General features: G+C 42.2%; 1 protein-coding gene across 3 annotated transcripts in view; it reads left to right on the top strand.

Annotated features, from left to right (window-relative positions):
- Positions 1 to 11,421: 11,421 nt before the first annotated feature.
- EMILIN2 (elastin microfibril interfacer 2) overlaps positions 11,422 to 21,522 on the top strand; it is a 38,163-nt gene continuing 28,062 nt past the window's right edge. For 2 of the 3 annotated variants that reach the window (XM_048507506.1, XM_048507505.1), the window contains exons 1-2: positions 11,422 to 11,648; positions 13,962 to 14,084. In XM_048507506.1, the coding sequence (XP_048363463.1) occupies positions 11,533 to 11,648; positions 13,962 to 14,084 (239 nt within the window). In that variant the 5' untranslated portion in view covers positions 11,422 to 11,532. Of the gene's footprint in view, positions 11,649 to 12,440; positions 12,497 to 13,961; positions 14,085 to 21,522 lie in introns of those variants that run through there. The other variant, XM_048507507.1, reaches the window with a different exon arrangement.

Raw genomic sequence — 21,522 nt, 5'->3', positions numbered from 1 at the left:
CCAGGCTCTGACCTGCTCCCCAACCCTCAATATTTGCCATAAATTCTCCAAAAAGCACCACCGTGATGTCCAGAGGAGCTAGCACAGGGGTCTTCAAACTATGGCCCTCCAGATGTTCATAGACTACAATTCCCATGAGCCCTACCACTTGGCCATGCTGGCAGGGGCTGATGGGAATTGTAGTCAATGGACATCTGGAGGGCCATAGTTTGAAGATCTCTGAGCTAGCAACTTCATCAAGGGCCACACAAGAAAGACCCCCTGTACGGAGATGACAGCCACAACATCCAGGACCCACCTCCAAGGCTGAGAGTAGTGAGGAAGACTGGCCAGGAATCGCTGAACACCACAATGATCCCAGCATCTTTCTCTCTAGGTTTGTCCAGTGCTGTAGGTCACCTCTGCCATCAGCCGTGTTTTCCCACCATGGAATACTTTACTACAGATCCTCAAAAACCTTCTAACTCACTGGAATAATTGTGCAAGCAAAAACACGCTCTCCTGAATTCACTGCATATATCCAGTACTTGATGCGTGCATTTGTGTACTCCAGGACTCATTTGTATTCACTCAGTTTTTACTGTTTGTCATGGTATGTGAAATATTTTCTTAATAAAAGTCAATATGTTCTGAGTTGAACATCTGATATGCTCTCCACCAGAGAGCTGCATATTAAATGCATTTTTAGAACCAGTATTGCTCTCTCTAATTCATACTGCTTTTTAACTTATTAGTTTTAAGCAGATTTACTAAAATGTTTTTGGCAAAAAAACCTAGACCACATCTGGAAGGCTACAAAAATCAATCACAAAGGCATAAAATTTTCCAACTGAAAGAGTGAGTGGGGGGTCTACTATTATCTTCTGATAGAAGAGGTAATGTCTATATTTTGAAGCAAAGGAAAAATGGGAAGATTTCTAACCTCAGTAAAATGGTAATATTCAAAAGTCATGTGATATAGAAGATCTACACTACCTGCACATCAGTCACATCTTCTAACAGAGTAGGGTACTTTAAGATACCTCACTTGCAAGACTCCAGATGGCAAGGAATTCCTTTACCAAGAAACAGTCATATGTGAACAGTCATTAAGAAGCTGGCCAGATGGAAGAACATCAATAAATAGAATAAATATGTCATGCTCTACAGATTGTACTGTTGGAATCATACCTAAATAAACATTTCTTAATTGTGTTCATAGCGTTCTCTCTGGTGACTGATTGAAGTCCAATGAAAGATTGAGGAGTTGTAGCTCTACAAGTTTATCCCAATGGGAAATATAAGAATTCTCCCTGATCAATCCAAGGTGACCCCCCTTAGATGACTGCATGTATAATTTTAACTTTAAGAGAAAAGGCCTTCATCCAGAGCCAAAATCAAGAGATGATTGTCCCAAATCAGCTTAGAGGGCCACCCCACTACACAATTTGGAATTCCAGAGAGGGAACATAGGAATTTAAGAACTGAAACAAGTTCTATTCTATCAATCTAGATACCAGTCCCATATAAACTTTCCGCAACCATCTTGGTGTTGACCAGTTTAATGACACCTGTGATGTATTCAGTCCCAGATGAATAAAAGAAATGAAAAATAATATTTGTTGTTACTATAGGAAGAGGAGGGTCTAGCAACCATTTTCTGACAATGTGTAATGCTTCGTATTCATTTTTTCTGTCTTGTTCTTGGCAACATTCAAAGGTATTCTGCATGGAACCCATTAATTAATGCCTTCATTGTTACGCATTTACATTTTTGTCTTATAGGTGAAAATAATGAAATGATCCATAGTAATGAGAAAAGCACACACTTGGCATAAGATGGTGCAAGTCAAAGTCATCATTGTCAGAACAAGAGATAACATGACATCTCTTAAATACTCCAAGTCTCTGTTCTCTGCTAGATATCACCTGTCCAGCTGGGTAGGGATGTGTGTGTATATGTGTTACTTGACTGTCTCATTGAGTCTGCCAGACTTACTGTTTGGATATCTAAAAGCCTAGTGGGTGAAGCTGGTGAGCAATTGACTCACTTCCCCCATGTACCCTGCCAAGAGAAAAAAAAACTTGTTAAAACTCAAGGTGAAGGTTTTGTGCAGTCCAAACTTCCAAAGAAAAATACATTTCTCTGTAGCTTTTTATAGGGCTAAGGGGAACTGTACGTATTCTGAGATTCTTTTCTGTACTGGCCTTTCAGCCAGACTGGTACATAAATCCTAGGAATTGTTCCTCTCATTTTCATTCTAGTAACTGGTTTCAGGATAGGATGAATTTTACTGGAAAGTTCCATAAAATGCCAGCATCTGTAGTTGAATCCAGACTCAGCAGCCTGCGCTCTATAGAGTTGCAGTGTTGTTGGTTCATGAAAAAACAATATCTTGTTTTGTGGGCAGGCATGTCTGGTTAAATGTATGTTTAGAAGGGTAATTGTCAAAGAGAAATTAAGAAGTTCAGAGACTCCTACATTATAGCCTCTGAGTAATGAAGTCCATATGATTGCCTCAGAAGACAGTTTGCCATTTATGGCAGCAATGTGGACTCCAGGCTTGAGCTACTCAAGAAGACAATGTGAAACAGCCAGTATAACATTCCTTCTGCCATGGGATATATTTTTACAGTACAGCCAAATGTTTGGCAGCTATGTAAAAATGCATGGTTTACTGGGAGCCAAGGCCCAGCTCAAGAGCATGTGAAGCCATGTGTTTTTGTGGGTTTCTCCACCTACAGATGACTAGACTTCTACATATTCATCCAACCCCATTCTTTGAAGCAAATTGTGACAATATCTGAAGCTTACTTGTGACAGGTCCTGGGCCCACCTTTAGAGGGAAAATCAGAGGTTTTACTATTTCTAAAGACAAGGGAAGTTCATTAGATAGGGCTTTTCTTACCTTTTGATGATAAACTTCTCCTGACAAGATTAGCCTACAGATCTTGGAGGACTGGCCAATTTGTGTCTGATCTGGGTGATTCCATTGTCTCAAGAGACCTGTTCTCTCAGTTGGAAGATATCATTCAGGCAGGCAACTTCCTCTGCTCCTCTCCATTTTCTGAATGAAAGCACTGTGATTGGTGCCTGTAAGGAGACCCATGGCACAGAGTGCTAATCTGCAGTACTGCTCTCAGAGCTCTGCTCACATCCTCAGTTTGATCCTAATGGAAATGGGTTCCAGGTAGCCAGCTCAAGGTTGACTCAGCCTTCTTCGTAAAATAAGGACTCCGATTGCTGGAAGTAAAGTGTAGATGACTGGGGAAGGAAATGGCAAACCACCCCATAAACAAAGTCTGCCCAGTTATCATTGTGATGTGACATCACTCCATGGATTAGTCATGACCCAGTGCTTGCACAGAGGACTACCTTTATCTAATGTTGCCTATAGATCTTTCTGCCAATTATCCCAAGGAAGCAATATGTTCTAAAAAGAAGTTTTCAGCATAAATGTCATGCCATATATAAAGATGCATAATTTTGTGATACATTTTGCATCTTTTTTATAAAAAAGCTGGTTTAACACTCAACCCAAGCAAATCTACACTGCATGTGGAAAATGTTTAGACAAAGATCTTGGGGAGGGTCCAAGAAAAAGGAGACAGCCAAGGATACCTCTCAATGAGCCAACCTTTGCTATTTAAATACAATGCACAAACAGTGCTGTAAACATTTATTTACACGATTCCTTTCCAAAAAAGCAATAAAATCAGTATAGCCAATTAAGTGTATCCATAATTTGTAGAAATTAAAATACTCACACCTGCTTAAGCTCAATTGTTAAAAGCCAGCTCAAGCAAAAAAGTCTTACAGTCTTTCCAAAGAGGCATACAGGCTCAAATTTCAATGAACTTTCCTGGATAGGAATTTCCGCAGCCAAGGAACAATTCCAATCGAGAATGCTATATGCATCTGCTTTTCTAATTTGGCAATCTAAGATGAGTTTTTAATTATTTTTATTTATCTTTAATTTTTCTGTGTATTAAAACCACCACCACCTTAATCAACATACTATCTAGATTAACATCTTCTACCGCAAAACCACCAATAAAAATACAATATTTTCCAAAAATTTAACAGCATTAGCAAGTTCTCAGATTATAAACCAGAGAGAAACACAGTTCTGGAAAACAGAGCTATTCCCCTTGTACGTGTCCCTAAAGGGTGGAGAAGATTCATTTAAGCTGTGCAGCTGGCTGATCAATTACATGGAAGCAATTGGATGTTCACAGTTAACCTTTCCTTTAAACTTTTTATCCTTGATCATGCAATTAAATGTGCATACTAAAGCAGTTACAAGGTATTCATGAAAGAATTAGAATGTATCGTCAAGGAGATTTTCAGTTTGATGAGAACAGATCTGATCTACAGAGATATTGGTCAAACAAAATATTTTCTATAGAGAGAAGTGAGTGTTTTGTGGCTGTTATGATTAAGTCATTCTGTGTTAATGCTTGTCACTTAGTCATTAGAATAGCAATGACCTCAGAAGTTATGTGCTAAATTATTTACGTATTTTTGTCCTGTTTTTCTATTTTGATATCTTAGCTATGGGATTTCATTTTTTTATCTGAACTGGATAACGCAAGTCAGCCCAACCTCATCAGATTTTTGAAACTAAGCAGGGTCAGCCCTGGTCAGTACTTGGGTGGGACGTAACCAAGGAAGTCTACAGTTGCTATGCACAAGCAAGCAATGGTAAACAACTCTGAGCATCTCTTGCCTTGAGAACTGTATGGGGTCACCATGAGTTAGCTGCAACTTCTCAGGGGGAATACTGATTTTTCCCCACTGGGGTGTCAAAGCAGCTTACAAAGAAAAAAATCTACACAGACAAACCAGCAAATATAGTACAATGCAATTCCTTGGCTGGTTCACTCAGGACCACAGGCTGTGAGCCATGGGCTCAAGGTCAATGGTCCTTTGATTCTTGACAAAATGCTCATGTCTGTGACCGTGACCTTGCCCACACTTAAATACCAGCAACAGGCAGAGAAACAGGAGCCCTGTCCAAATGTCATTAGCTGGCAGGAATGTTCTCAAGATTCTTTCCCCCTTTAACTGCTAGTCTGTAGTCCTGTAACTAGATTTATTTCTTTTGGGGTGGTATTTTTAAGTATGAATACTAGACCTGCCAAGGCCCAGTCAAGGGGAATCCAGTTCCACACAGCAGAGGCACAGTGGCCGATTCTGCATAGGCAACACAGGTTCACGGAACCCGTTTCTGTTGCTTGTGCCACTGTTTGCATGGTGGCTGCAGGGGCCTGCCAGGATTGCTGGGATCCCAAAGACAGGAGGTAGCATGGTTTGCACAGAAACACTTACAAAAACTGAGTGCAGCGTGCACTACCTCAAACAATACAACACAACAAACCGTTGCACTCAAGCTGATGTTCTTTACTATTATTGATCCAGTTTGTCATCTTATTTCATTTCATATGAAATTTATATTTGGTAATTGACTGTAAATAAAGTCTTCTTCTTCTTCATATGAAATTTTGCCACTTCCGCTGCCAACTTGTATATGGAAGAAGAAGGAGAGTTTGGATTTATATCCCCCCTTTCTCTCCTGCAGGAGACTCAAAGGGGCTTACAATCTCCTTGCCCTTCCCCCCTCACAACAAACACCCTGTGAAGTAGGTGGGGCTGAGAGAGCTCCAAGAAGTTGTGACTAGCCCAAGGTCACCCAGCTGGCATGTGTGGGAGTGTACAGGCTAATCTGAATTCCCCAGATAAGCCTCCACAGCTCAGGTGGCAGAACTGGGAATCAAACCCGGTTCCTCCAGGTTAGATACACGAGCTCTTAACCTTAACCTCCTACTCCTCTTAAACTCCTAGATACACGAGCTCTTAACCTCCTACAATTTGAACTGACCTATATTTTAAATGTAGAAAATAATCCATTCTATGACAATTTACTTGTGTATAAACGGTATATTGATGACTTACTATTTATGTTTAAGGCACCTTTTGAATTTGGTGTATTTCTTGAATGGATTAATGGCCTTCAAAATAACCTGTCATTTAGTGGTTGGTCAGATCTGGTTGAGATAAACTATTTAGACACCACAGTATATGTAACGGTGGACCGAAAAAACAGCTTTTAAGCAATTTCGAAAAATAACTGATTGTAATAAGGCACTACATTACATGTTCTTCCATCCAAAACATTTACACTAGAATTTACTGAACACAGAGTTGGTAAGAGCAAAACGAAATTGTACAGAATGCAGCGAGTTCAGATGGGAGGAACAGAAGATTGTTACCAACTATTATAATAGGGGTTATCCAGTGAGCCTCTTAGAGAATGCATGGGATAGGGTAAGTAGGGTAGATTGGGGGACGCTATTAAGTCCCCGCGGGCCCCCCCTCTCTACAGCAAGGATAAGTTGCTCCTTAGAGTATACCATTTTAGCTGCGGATATAAAAAGGAGTATTTTCCGTCATTGACATATAGTGGCTGATCTCCCTTGTTATAGAGTACCACCACTAATTGGACTCCGAAAAACACAAAATATCAGACAAAAAATAATTAGAGCGGACTTGCAAATGAAACAACATACATTACCCATAACCCAGGACATTTTCCATGCGGTAAATGTACCCAATGCCAATGTTCCATGACTACAGATAGTCTGGAGATTCCAGGATTTGGAATTAAGTGGTCATTAAAATCATTTACTACTTGTGAAACAACACATTGTGTTTATGTTATTCAGTGCCCCTGTCCAAAATTATGCGTGGGGAAGACGGTACGCGCCCTTAAGACACGTATCTCCGAGCACAGAAGTTGTATCTGGTTGGGTAAGAAAGATGTTCCTTTGGTTGACCATTTTTGAGAAATGAAACATTCAGACTCAGACCTCCGTTTCTGTGTAGTGCAACATTTTAAGGATATAGTGGCCTTTGTAAATATTGATAAGAAAATTTTGCACGCTGAAAACAGGTTAATTTATACTTTCCGTACTGACAAGGTAGGTTTGAATAAGGCATTGGAATTTGCCTGCCACCTATGAGTCATCACAGGTGTTACCAATTACGGATCATCTGCGCAGCACCAATAGGGATCAATTACTGGAATAGAGTGGAAAACACACAACCGAAGACAGGATGGGAAAGACAGTTCTGAGGAGAGATTGTAAGTGTTTGACTTTAGATTTATGAATGAAATTGTGTTTTTTTCTGAATGAAGCTGTACATGTATATGGATGATGGCATATAGTTCTAAAAACATTGTTACTGATGTGCAATATTTCTGGATTTATTTTCAGATTACCCGTAGGAAGTCTGTAAAAATTAGATATATTAGCATATATTGCTGAAGAAGTAGTCGAAAAACGCGACTTATGCACAAAGTGTTTCCTGTTTGCTTAGATATGGTACTGAAGTGGACTGCCAAAAACTGAATAATGATGAAATAGACCATATATACTCCAGTGTATGGAGGACGAAAAAATAAATTTTGGTTCCTATGAATTATGATTTTGTAATTATGAAATATGGATGGATATCCATTATGAATTATGAATTATAAAATTTGGACTTATGTATGTAAGATATATGAAATGAACTAAGACGACAAACTGGATAAATAATAGTAAATAGGAGCAGCAGTGGCGTAGGAGGTTAAGAGCTCATGTATCTAATCTGGAGGAACCGGGTTTGATTCCCCACTGTGCCGCTTGAGCTGCGGAGGCTTATCTGGGGAATTCAGATTAGCCTGTACACTCCCACACACACCAGCTGGGTGACCTTGGGCTAGTCACAGCTTCTTGGAGCTCTCTCAGCCCCACCTACCTCACAGGGTGTTTGTTGTGAGGGGGGAAGGGCAAGGAGATTGTAAGCCCCTTTGAGTCTCCTGCAGGAGAGAAAGGGGGGATATAAATCCAAAACTACTACTCTTCTTCTTCTTCTTCTTCTTCTTCTTCTTCTTCTTCTTCTGAACATTTTATTTCATATCAGCTTGAGTGCAACTGTTTGTTGTGCTGTATTGCACAGAAACACAACATTTCCATGTGAAACACACAGTTGAGAAGCCCACCTTGAGAATCTCCCACCCAAGAATCCCCCACCTACCTGTACGGCATGGTGGCTGTTTATTAGAGTGTTTACTCTAACTGTGACCCCCTTGGAATCCACCATGGAACAGAAGGGGGTGCAGATTGAATGCTTCCTGCTTGCTGTAATTCGTACATGCAAGCAGGAAGCGTTTGCAACCTGGGTTAAAGAAAAAAATTGCTAATGTAGCGATTTTCATTCAACCTGGGTTTTGGCCAATAAAAAGGATTAGAGGCATTTGGGGTGAGTTCTGTGGGAAATCCCCCCCCCCTTTTAAAGCCTGTTTTATTTGGCCCTTGCAGAATCACCCACTATCTCCTTTCTTGATGCAACTGAAGGTGCATGCAAGCCACCTTTCAGCCCTCCAGACCAGTTAACCCAACCTCATGATTGGTCTACTTTCTTTGTGAAATCACAGTCTGACCCAGGCCACAACATGTATTAGATATCAGGAACCTTACATAATAAATCCTTCTTTCTTTCATTTGAATTCTTTATAGGCTATATCTTTGCTCCCCATCTAGATCTATCTTCCTTTATTTTCCACATTGCACAATACTACACAGACAGTGGAGTAGGGATTTTGATCCTCTCTTCTCTCACATCTGGAAGACTGGGTATCTCTATCCCAGTGATGTCCAACTCTGGTGCTTCAGATGTTCATGGCCAATTGCCCATGCCAGCAGGGGCTGATGGGAATTGTAGTCCATGAACATCTGAAGTGCCAGAGTTGGACACCCTTGCTCTGTCCCAATGGATTCCACTTCTCTTCGTCCTATTTCCCATTTCACCGCATTTACTGCTTTGGCTTGGATTTTTGTTATTGCTATTACATTGTTAGCTAGGATAAGGAATGTTTTATTTGTCTGTGCTTTGATCTGGAATTTTCCAGTATTAGTTTAGGATAACTCTGCCTCACTCACACACACACGCGCACGCACACACACAATTGTACTAAATTCCCCAATGAAATTCATATTCCTTTTTAAATCTTCAAGTCAGATCTCTATCATGAAATCAAATATTCATCATTATTTTTCTTACAAAAACCTTCTATTCTTAGCTACCTTTCTAAACAAAAGAGCCCAGTTTTCTACTCCTTGACCAATTTTCCACTGTAGTCTGAACACATTTTCACATATTTGTGGGTGTAGAACAATGTTTCCATGGCAGAGTAGAATATGCCATTTCATTTCTTGTTCTTCCTCAAGAGGGAAACAATGCACACAAAAAATAATAGATTAGAGCAACAAGAAACAAAGAGCCCATTTGCTAATCCATCATGGTTTGTTATTCACTTCCTGTTTTCTTTTTCTAAATCAAAAAGTTGTGTGTTGTTCAAGAATCATTAACTTCTGAACTCTCAAACTGTCCCTCTACCTACAATGCAGACACCTGTTCTTTGAGACAGGAGCTTTTAAAACATCTTTAGATTAATTTGCAATAATTAAAGAACAGCTGAAATATATGAATTATAAGAAAAGAAAAAGTAGCAATCCTACCTATCTTCCTTACCAACCTCCAGATGGGGACTGGAGATCCCATAGCTATAGCAACTGATCTTCTGGCTACAAAAACAAGTTGTTTATTTTTTTACTTATTTAAAACATTTATTCCAATTCTCCTGGAGAAAAGGAATGCTTTGGAAGGAGGATTGTATGGCTGTGTGCCTTACTCAGATCCCTCCTTGACTAAAGCACAAAAGCGCATGCGTGCGCGCGCGCACACACACACACACACACACACACACACACACACACACACACACACACACACAGCTCCACTTCAAATCTCCAAACTTGGAGCTGGAAACCCTATCCAACTTTCTCTTTCCATAAAGTTCATATTTATCTTGTAATTGACAACCCTATTCTCAATCATATGAGCACATCACAAGTTACACAGCAAACAGGAAGTCAAAGTTGTATAAGAAGAAAGAGGGGATGGAGAAAAACATTGTTGATGAGATTTGTGGACATAAAATCTTTCCCTTGTTTTGAGGTATCAGTTTTTCCATTACTTCAATAAATTTTGATTCTAAATTTAAGGGACCCCTTGTTAGGATACTTTAGCTCATTGCTTACATTCAGCTCCAACATTTCTTCAACCATATGTCAAGGAAGAAGTTGTGGGAGTGCTACACTTGTAGCTGTTTCTGTGAAGTTACACCCTTCTAAGCCCATTTACTTCAACTGAGCTAGAAGGGTGTACCTCTCCTTGAAGCTCTATTACTGAGACAATTTAGTTGCTATTTGTTTTAGAAGTTGAAATGTGCAGTGCATACTCACGCAGACAGTTTACTCTCTCCCCATCACTTCGTCCCTTTAAGTTTGACTGTTTTAAAGTTTTAATTCGTAAACCTCGTGATTGTTTAAAAAACGGAAAGGCAACATAAATTTCTTTGCAAAATACCTACAGCTGGCAAACCATCTCTGAACGCTTCCTTGCCTCCTACAGGGTCGACATAAATCAGCAACGACTGACCGCACACAAACACACATCAGGAAGCAGTGAAGCCTGAAGAAAAAACTTGGAGGGTGAAATAAAAAGGGAAACGTCCCAGCTCCTGATCTGCCCAGTACTGCCCGGTCACATACGGTCCGGGACAGACGCAGGGCGGGCTTGGCAACCCTCAGAAGCGCCGCCAAATGATAAGGGAGGGCTGCAGAGCACGCATCAGGTGCCACCGTCGAATGATCGCGGCAGTCGTCTGCAGACATCCTTTTCCAGGGAAGAGCCCTCTTCACCAGAAGAAGCAGACTTAATACATTAAGGCGGCTCTGGCTCTGTTGGACGTCCTCGCCGGGTTGCATAAGAATGTTCTTGGAAAGGGGAAAGGTGCGTCCAGCCCAGAGCTGAATGGAAAGAAGAGGGGGGCGCCGGGGGAGATGCGTCCAAAGGGGGCTTCCAAAGGGGGCGCGCGACCTCCTGCCTCGATAAGACCAGGCGCCACAGCTTCCAGTCGCGCGCGCCCCGGCTGCATCTTTGTCCACACACACACCCCGACCCCGAGTTCGGAGAGGCGGGGGACAGAGGCGCAGCCGGGGCGCGCGCGGGAGCCTCCTGGTGCCGGCGACGTCCGACCACGGGCCAAGTTCTCACGCGCGCTCCTCGGAGCGAATCCCCGAGGGGATCCCCGGAGGTCAGGCTGCTTGAGCGCAAGGGATCGCGCGCGGGTTGGCCGGCGAGGGGAAACCAAGTGGGCGGCGGGGAGCCACCCCTCGGCCAGGGGGGTGTGAACTGGAGGGCGGAAACTTGGGAAGACGCGCGGTTCTTTATTGGCTTAATCCCCCCGTGTTAAAATGCGTGTGGGGGGCGAACTGGGGAAGACGGGGAGGGGTGGGGAGAACTGTCGTCAGTGAAGCCGCCTGGTGGAGGACCAGAGGGCAGGGCGGCGGGAGCCTGCGTGGGGAGGGGCGCGAGGCGAAGCGAAGCGAGGGGGCAGCTGCGCGCCGGCGGATCCGTCTGGTGCCGCTGCGCTGGCGGGCATGGAACTGCGCCCCAAACTCCTCGGCGGGACTGTGGCGCTCCTCGTGTGCCTGGGCGGCTGCCTGAGCCAGACCCCTCCGCAGGCGCGCACTGGGCGGCCGGGCGGCAGGAGCAAGTAAGTAGCCCTGGGCTGGTCGGGCGGACACACCCAGGGGGAGGGAGGGGAGCGTCTTGCTTGGCCCGAGCTCTGCCCGGGCAGCTGGCAGGGAGACGGGCTGGCGGGGTCGAGCATCTCGACTCTGAGATCACTGCGATAAGGGCCGCCTGAAACAGGGCAGGTCGGAGCAAGTGAAATACCTGAGCCGGGGAGGGGGGTGTCGTTACCTGGCTAATGAAGCCCGTCGGGAGCCTCCCCTCCTGCCCGAGTGGCCGATGACCCCCGTGGCTCGGCAGGAAGGTCTGCGGCGGCGGCGGCGGCGGAACCTTCGGGAAGACTTTAGGGGGGGAGGGTGCGTGCTTATCAGTCGCTCCCCGGTCACCAGTGGCAGTCCGACCTAAATTGGTGGGACAGTCAGCGCTGGACTTTGTTTAGTAGAACTTGAGGAGTATTGTGTTTGAGGCGGCTGGAGTGAAAACCCAGGCTGGGGCACAATTACACGTGTCATATAAATGCTATTGCAGTAAATGGGCCCTGACGGAGGCAGGTGAGGTGGGGCGCTTGGAGGTGAGGCCCCCATTGTAGGTGGCAGACGAGGGCTAGGGCAGAAGCCCTGATGCCATGAGAAAGCAGTGAGGAACCAACAACTGGTGCCACCATGGAGTTGCCAACTGGCTAAAGCTTCGCTGAACCAGTAGCTGGCAACTATCTGCACGATGCTGGTTGCATTCGTCTCCACCTCTATCTTTCATCTGGCCCCTTCACTCTTGTTTGCTTCCACTGAGGATTTCTTACAGCAGACCATCTCAGTACCGATCCCTGCTCATGCATACTCATCGAAAGTTCTTCTTTAATTTGGATCAAAGGTGCTTATGTCATCTTACTAGACAGCCATCTGTTACTAAAGGATATGGATGAGGCATATCTCAAACACTATTTCTTCAACGTGCCTTATTTGGTAGGTGGGTAGATTTGGTGGACTTGCCATATTTGGTGAGGCAGACAAGCTGCACATAATTGTTCATCTGAAATTTACAATCTTAATGAGTCATTGGGAAGCTGTGCACTGGCCACACATCAGTGTACAAATGGAGCAGAAGATCCAGTCTTAAGGGTTGACCCCGTCCAGACAAAGTACATTTGGAACTATCAGAAGAGATCATCACCACTCATCCCTGAGGCACGAGATCATATTATTAAATAGCACCCCGCTTCCCTGAGCATTGAAAAGTACGGTCTGTGCTGAACAGTTTAATGCCCTTTGGATGAAAAAGATAACTGAGTATCTAATAGTGTTCTTGTCCTATTCTAATAACACTTTCCTGGAAGTTAGCCCTGTTGAATAGTTTGAATTAAGATTGTCTATTTACAAATATAAAAGCAGAGCCTTCGAAAAGCAAGCAGATGTTTGAAAAGGCGGCAGATCCAGTGACCCTGCTGCAGTTTCTTGTTAACCTCTGCACACACACCCATTTATAATACAACTCTCTTTTCAAATTCAACCTGGGGAGGGGGAAACATGTTCCAACCATTAGCCCCTGTTGAGGAAATATCAATCAGTTATTGTTGGCTATTAGTTAACATCCAGCTTATTAAAGGAACGCACCTAGCAATTATGATGCCATTACAGAGTTGAAAAAGACCAAAATGCCCTCTGGCCAAATTGCCTGACACAAAGCCACTCATGAGTCATCCGACAGATCAGGTTGGGGGGCTGATTCTTTTCTATCCCTGTTTCAGTTTGATGCTAAGCTTTGCAACTGTCTTTTCTTATCCTCAGGTCTGGTACCGTATATTCGTTATTACTGCTTAATAAGAAACTATGCATGGAGATCTGATAATTTCAAAGAGCACTTTTCATATATGTGTTTGGAGCCCAGCAGCTGAAAACTAGATCATTTGCTTCACCCTTACGCAGTCCTTACTAAGTTTAAATGAGATTTTGCAGCTCAAGATTAAGCTCTATTTTGTAGGCAGTGGCTAAATTTGATAAGGATGTGCTATAACTGCGTGCATTTTGTTTTTTGGTAAACTGATATTTTAGAATACTTCTGTTTCTTGGTAATGTTTGTTGTGTGTGCACATGCAGAAGAAGGAATGAACATACCTGCTTCACATCTGACAGTCCTTTGAAAATTGACCTTGCTCCCTTCTCATGTGTTGGGCTGGTGGCAAAAACTTCAGGATAATTGCAAGCCATCCTTGGCCCTCCTCTGAATGGCACATTTGTGATTGAATGTTTGACCTCACACTCAATAATGTGCATTGCCTGCTAGTATATCAGTGTGACTGCCTTGCTGTTGTCTCTCTCTCTCTTCTTTCCCCATGTAGAAACTGGTGTGCCTACATAGTGAACAAGAATGTGAGCTGTTCTGTGCTGGATGGCACTGAGAGTTATGTTCAAGTTCAATACAACTGTGGCTGGAACCAGATGCCCTGCCCACAAACCCCAACGTAAGTAATAGAAGAAGAGAAGCAGGAGACTAGGTGGGTGGGGGAAGCATTTGGTCATATCTCCATCTTCAAGGAAGAGATATTCCCATATGTAGGCAGAAGAATGCTGTGCTTCATCACACAATTAGTCAAGAGATGGGATTGTTCATGTTTAAAATCTTCACCCCTTGTGTACTTCATGAGGACATGTGCCACTTTCTGACCCCTGATTTCTGAGCCACAACATAAGCTGAGCAAAGCTTGCTCCTTTTATTGCAAACACAAGGCAGCTGGAACCAATTAGAGCTATGTTGACTCTTCTGTCAGCAGATCATGCAGGCAGTTACTGTACATTGCTCAGGCAACAGAAGGATATTGCTAAACTTCACCAGTACATAATTAATTTGGTGTTGCCATCAGTTGAGTATTTTTGGAGCAGTTAGTACCTGGTCTTTGTGGAAGCTGTGTGAACACCTGCTGCTGAGTTCTGTTACATTCCTTGGCCCAGTCATCTTCAGACTCCAGCCACACAGAACAGTCATAAACCTTGCTGTAAATCAGTGCACGTCTTCTTTGAAATAACTGGGAAAGAGATAAAAACTACTAGTAATTCTTAGCCGATGTATGTTGCCCTGTAAGCAAAAGATTTGGAGAGTAAAAAAGCGGCTTAAATTTACTGAACAAGATGTACAGCCATCGGAGTAGTCATACAGACTGAGCGCTTTTTCCAGCAACCTTGAGGAATGTGGCCAAGGTGAGAACACACCTTCACCAGCTGCTTATAAACTTGAAAGCAATTTGAAAGTTGGGACGAATATCTTACTCCTGACATCTGAACAAGCCTTGTGGATAGTGGTAGAGTTTAGCAGCCCTGTTACTGCTTTGCATGCCAGTGCTAAACACATGATTGGAAATTCTACATACGTTAAGTTCCACCCTGAGCTTCTGAGAAATCTCTGCCCAGGTATGGCTTGAGTGCTCCAAATGATAAAAGTTAATGTTGAATATTGTTTCAACATCTGAATCAGTTCCTCTCTTCCATCTTGTGCTGATTTTTCTGTGGTTCTGGCAGCAGAAGAGCCTGTTCTTTTCAAGTTTGCAGTTTGCACGTTCAAAGAGGAATTTCATGTAAGGAAGTGTCCAGACTACCATGTCAAGTTATTTACCTATTATTAGATCTGCTGAGTTAAGAGCTTCTGCCTGTTACTTGAGTCAAGTGCCATTCCTCACAAGCAGTCGTTTATAATTTTATCACTCTTAAGAGAAAACAGCTGGAAAGGCCATCCTTGGTGATGGGAAGTGCCACCAAATTGCCACTGAATTTTCAAGGCAAGACACAAAGGTGGTTTTCCGCAGCCTGCATCTGTAGCAACCATGGACTTCCTTGGAGGTCTCCTTTCCAAATACTAACTAGCTTCTGAAATCAGACAAGATTAGGGTAGCCCTGGCCACAGAAGTCAGGGCAGGAACATCCTTACTGCATGGGAGTTATTTTTAAATCAGTTACTGGCAATTCAATCCTAAACTCATTGGCATAGAAGGGTGTAAATCTTTTAAGGGTGTACTGTAAGAAAGAAACTTAAAACAAATGGCTGATGCATAAGAGGAGATGACCAGCAATTTTCACACTTTTTATATAATAACTACCAGTAAGAACCATTTAATGTTCAGTGGACTTGTCTGGCAGTGAGGGACACACTTCCAACCAATCGGTCCCCAGGACTCACTTTCACAGCTGGAAGTGAGTCCAGCATGCTGATTGGTTGGAAGTGTGTCATCAATTCATATTCCATCCCTTATTGAATTATGTCTTAGGGTAAGATGAGAAAAAATAAATGCAGACTTGTAAATCAAGATCAAGGTAGTAATATGCGCTGAAGAGATAGTGGTAGGCTTTAATCAAAGCTTGATGCTTTGAACTTCGCAACATTTACCTTTCTGCCCAAAAAAACAGGCCAGATTAAACTAAACATCCTCATCAGTAGCTAAATGGGAGGAAGCTGTGGTGAGCTACTCTCTGTATAACATTCCCTGTTGATTTTTAAAATGGAATTTTAACAAACCATCTTAAGGAAGTTTTGTAAACCAGAATACAGTCTGACTTAGATTGTCCATTGAAAAGAGGTTTGAGTTTTCTAGACTGATGTTATAGCTATGGCTGCAGTGTGTTACAAGAGACCAGCATGATGGGTGGGGTGTGTAACCCCAGATATCAGTTTGGCTTTTTTGTACAATGTTGGAAATAGTTTGGGTTTCTAAAAGACAAGTACACTACTACTGAAGGATGTAAGATAAGGAGAGCCACCAGCTTGAATCAGGCATCCCCTCCCTCTTTGGCATATGGCCCACAGTGTAGGAGTCTGCGATGGTGACTTCAGGCCAGTCTAGTCATCCTGATGTATAATTTAAACTGGTAAACAGCGCCATTGTTTAAATAGCTAGCTTCATCAAAGGCATATTTCACTCATTAAAAACCAACCCAAAATAAGGAGTTTTAAATTAGTGGCCAAAAGAATTCTTGGCCCATTCATGGCCCATACTTTCAGTTTGCTTAAAATGTGTTTAATAAGAAAAAAAATCTTGTGTTTATAATTGTCCAAACAACCTACAAAAGGACCATTGTTCTTTTCTAATGAAGATTCAAGGAATGCTATATGGGACAGGGAGAGGTTTTCTTTACAGGCGCTAGCTTGCTGGACTACATGGGGTGGGCAGCTAAGAAGCAAGAAAACCTGAACAATTTTGGATACATATTTGTTTAATAATCACTTTGCTGGGTTCTGCCTTTGATGCAGTGTTGCCTGTTTTTGCTTTTAAACATTGCACAACATTCTTTCTTCTCTCTGATTTGTACTGAGATTTCTTTATCTCATATATTCATGTATTATCCATAATAGATGAATATTTTTAAAAATTCATGTAAACCTCCTTTCAGTACGTATAGAGTTTATGTTTGTATAACTGGGCTACAATAATACTTGCTGAAGTATTAAATATGTGGCTTCTTGTACCAGTTCCCAGTGAAATGGCCAAGCACTGGTTGATGGGACTTCTGATACTTCATATAAAATAAGTTCACAGCGAACCAAAATGGACATAGATAGTTCCAGTACTGGATTCAGCTCTTATCCTAATGTGCCATTACCTGTCAAGTTTTTTTGTATTTGGTAGTATTTTGTTCCTCTGTTGCTAGAGTATTTACATGGAAGAGTATGAAATGTGCGATTGTTTCCTGGATTGTGATGTTTAAAAGTTACACCTTTATGATTCATAGTTGCTCAGTTATGGAGAAACTTTTGATTATATTTTCAAAGTCCACATGGGGATCTAAAACTCCTTTTGTCATAGGTGATGTTTGTATAGTAGCTGGACATTTATTTCATTATTCCTCATGGTAGTGATTTTTGGACTTTTATGTGGATGCTTTGCTTTTTGCCTTCATAGAATGTAGTATATTGCTTCAGTAGAAGGACATTTCAAAGGTTCTTTGCCCAGTTATTTCCTATTGTTGAACTTGATTGTCCTCTTGAATTCCCACATTATGCAGCAGAGCAGGACAGCTTGATAGGAGAAGCAGTTAAATTTACTTTGGGTGGTCCACTGACTGCTTATGTCCCTAGCTGTTCTGGAACAAAGGGGGGGGGGGGGTTGCCTTCCCAGCAGTGAATGGCAAAGTATCAGGCTATCCTTTTGGATAGCCCAGAGGTAAAATGCAAAGTTAGTATAAGATTAAAGCCCCTTCCACAAATGCAGAATAATGCACTTTCAATCCACTTTCACAATTGTTTTGCAAGTAGATTTTGCTATTCTTCACTGTAAAATCCAGCTGCAAAGTGCTTTGAAAGTGGATTGAAAGTGCATTATTCTGCATGTGCCAAAGAGGCCTAAATCCTGCCACCCTCTTGCCAGTTTTAGGATGGCCCATGGGACATGATTGTCTTCACACTCTTTTGGTTGCCATTTTCTGATCATGGGACATATGAACTTATCTGAAAGGAGTTTTACCTGTTATCCTATGTAAAAAGCTGGCTAAGACTAATGTAATCAATGCTGTGTTAGTGATTGACATCTGTATGCCTATATAACCTCTGAACTTAACTGTAACTTTACTTCTGCCTTTAGTCAGTGACCTATTTTGGCTACAGCTCAAAAGAAAAAGGTTTTAAATCTAGGAGCAGCCATGGCATAGTGGCTAAGAGCAGGTGTACTCTAATCTGGGGGAACTGGGTTTGATTCCCTGCTCTGCCACCTGAGCTGTGGAGGCTTATCTGGGGAATTCAGATTAGCCTGTGCACTCTAACACATGCCAGTTGGGTGACCTTGGGCTAGTCACAGTTCTTCTGAGCTCTCTCAGCCCCACCTACCTCACAGGGTGTTTGTTGTGAGGGGGGAAGGGAAAGGAGTTTGTAAGCTCCTTTGAGTCTCCTTACGGGAGAGAAAGGTGGGGATATAAATCCAACTCTTCTTCTTCTTTATGGCCGCTTCCACACAGCCACGCTGGCGGGTGCGTCGGCGTATACGATGCCAACACACACCCCCGGGACCGTTCGCACGAACGGTCCTGGTAAAGACAGGGAAGACGGCACAGCGCTGCACTGTCGTCCGATTGACTCACCTTCCCTGCGACCTTCTGGCGCGTCGCCGAGGCCAGGGGGCACACACCTCTGCCCTGCACAACCGCTCCGGAGTCGCAGGGCGGGGGGGGCGTGTCCCCAGGCCTTGGCGATGTGCCAGAAGGTCGCAGGGAAGGTAAGTTGATCGGAAAAGGGGGGATGGCGCTTTCCAGCCGCTGCCGTTCAGCTCTCTCGGGGAGCGAGGTTTGGAAACAGCGGCTTCACGCCACTGGGGGGGGGGAGCAGGGGCGGCGTGGTTGCAATGCAGCTGCACCCCCCATGCAAACAGCTCCCTAGGGACGGCGTTTTTTTCTGTCCCTAGGGCGCTGTAAAAGGCCCGTGCGGAAAGGGCCTATCTCTCATTCCTGGTGTCTGGTTGATTGGGCTTTGCATGGTGCTAGGTTTCAAGTCTGAACCACCAAAATGCAGTGGAACAAGCTGTTTTGTTATGTTTTAAAATTTACACCAGTGTATAAATTATACAGCTTGCCTCTTCAGTGTACAGTGGAAACTTAGTTCTTATATATTTTCATTGTGGTCTCAGGATCCAGATGATATTGAACCAGGAAAGTCCCTGGACCATAGGGAAAAGAATCACTTCTTTTTATAGTGCAATATTCCTTCACAGGCTTTCCTAGCAGAGGGAGCTGAACTATGCCTTGCAAATGTTTGGCTACTTGTATGTGTGACCTAGCAACAACAAGGTATGAGATTATTTCTTGGTCATATAAAATTGACTACAGTGTTTCCTCTGATGTAATGCTTTCTTTGTTGGAGAAAGGTTTTTTTAATTTTATCTTTTAGAAAGAATGATAATCTGTGAACATATCTAATGTCAGTGTTCAGTAGCATTGTAAGTACTAGACTTTCACCCCAGAAAAGTATACTTTTTAAAATCCAGAAACTTTATTAACATTTCTGGGGATGTTCCTGAAGAATCTACAATATTAATAGAACCATCAGTTCTATAGTGTCTTCTATAGTGTTTGTTCAGCAGACTGGAATCGTCTTCAACTTGGGTTGGGCGGGGGGGTGGGGGGAGATAGCTAGTGTAGTGATCTTTGGAAAACCTGGGTTGAGAGAAATATAACTCATTTTGGGGAAGAGAGCTGTGCAAAGTTCTTTCCCAAAACACTTTTTATAACATCCAAAAGATATTATATTTCTGCTGTTTTGAATCTACCAAAGCTGCTGTTGTTTTCTAAGATGAAGAAATCACAAAAATTACAATTTCACTCAGTGGTAGTGGTGAAGTGTGGAACACATTGTCCTAGCTGATAAAATCTTAGAAATAATACTTTAGAGCTATAAATACATCAAATCTCTAAATTTCCTAAATTTTCATTTTACCATATTTCTTCCACCAGATGAATTAGTTTCTTTCCTTGAATGCCTTTCTTGTGGATAATAATTCAGCAGGTATTCAAATTGAACTCTTAAAAATGTTAACAGATCTTTACTTTTAATGTCATTTGGAGTACATCCATATATTTGTTCAAAATGGCCTGTGCTTTCTCAGTGTAACGCACAATCCAGACCTTCCTTCCTGTAGCATTGTAATGATTCACTTGCCAGGTTTCCCCATTCTTGCACTCTACTATGTTTCTTAAAAAAAAAAAAAAGTATAATTGCCGGAAAGTATTTTGAAGGTGAGGATAATCCAGTAAATGGGTTTCATTTCTTATTCTGGAAACTGTGAGAACATGGAAACAAGAGGAAGAGCTTCATCTTACTGGTTCCTGTTGATTATATTTTGGAAGAAGAAATACATAAGTCAAGGATGCTTTAGAAATCGAGGAGACCGCTAGCAACCATTAGTGTTGCCAACTGCCTGGAGAAAAATATGTTATTTACCTCCATGCCATGAAAAGCTTCAGCTGCCTATTTCCATATATTAAAGGGACAGAACATTTTCCCCTGGATTATTGAAACCTTAGCAACCACCTAGGGAAGGTGTATTGGATATGAACATATAGGAGAAAGTAGTAAATCTAGAGGCTGTCTGAAGTTTTTTGTTTCATAGAGATAAGCATATAGACATATATTCCTTCTCCCATGCTTCAGTTTAGCTATACAGATTACTCACAAAGTTTGAAAAACCACAAGCAGCATTTTTTCCAAAGTAGTATGGCACTTATACAAAGAGCACTGTATTTTTCAACTACAGTCTGTTGGGAGGGGTTTTCCTCCATTTATGTGATTATATACAATACTATAGATGCCGATAAAGAGAGCAAGGGACCGGAGATCAAAATGAGAAGATTTTGGTTAATATTGGTAGCAGCAAACCTGCTGAACAAGTTATTTAGGTTTGAAAAGTACACCTCACTTCAGGCATTATTTGTCTTACTGAATTCATTGAGACTTGAGTACCCGCACTTGTCTGAAGGGAATGCAGCCTAAATCAATCAGTGAGATTTTATTTCCTTATTCAGAAAATGCAGGTGTTGTTTCTTATGACTTCAAACAATTCTGTGAATTAATTAATTCATTGATGTTTTTGACACAAATCAGTAATTTTTTAAAGTGGAAATCCCCAATGGACTTCAAAGGCAAATATTTATTTGATTTGATTTCATCTTTTAGTCAGCTGGAAGATTTAGGAAGCAGTTTTGAAGAACCTGATCATTTAAAATTGTACAACTTTTGGCTTTCTCTGTGTTAGTTTCTTCTGCTGCATAGCTAGCAACAGTGAATAAGCTGAATCCCATGGGGGCCAAATGATTTCATAGGTTGAGAATTTTTAACTGCTGCAGATTCAGTAATAACAAAATAAAAGAATACAAGGGAGTGGTACCGAGTGCTTTAGCTATTGTGTAAAGTCAGATAATTTTCTTGTTTGTTAC

The sequence above is a fragment of the Sphaerodactylus townsendi genome, linkage group LG09 (assembly GCF_021028975.2).
Source record: "Sphaerodactylus townsendi isolate TG3544 linkage group LG09, MPM_Stown_v2.3, whole genome shotgun sequence".
Lineage (NCBI taxonomy): Eukaryota > Metazoa > Chordata > Lepidosauria > Squamata > Sphaerodactylidae > Sphaerodactylus > Sphaerodactylus townsendi.
This window is presented reverse-complemented; position numbering and strand designations above follow the sequence as displayed.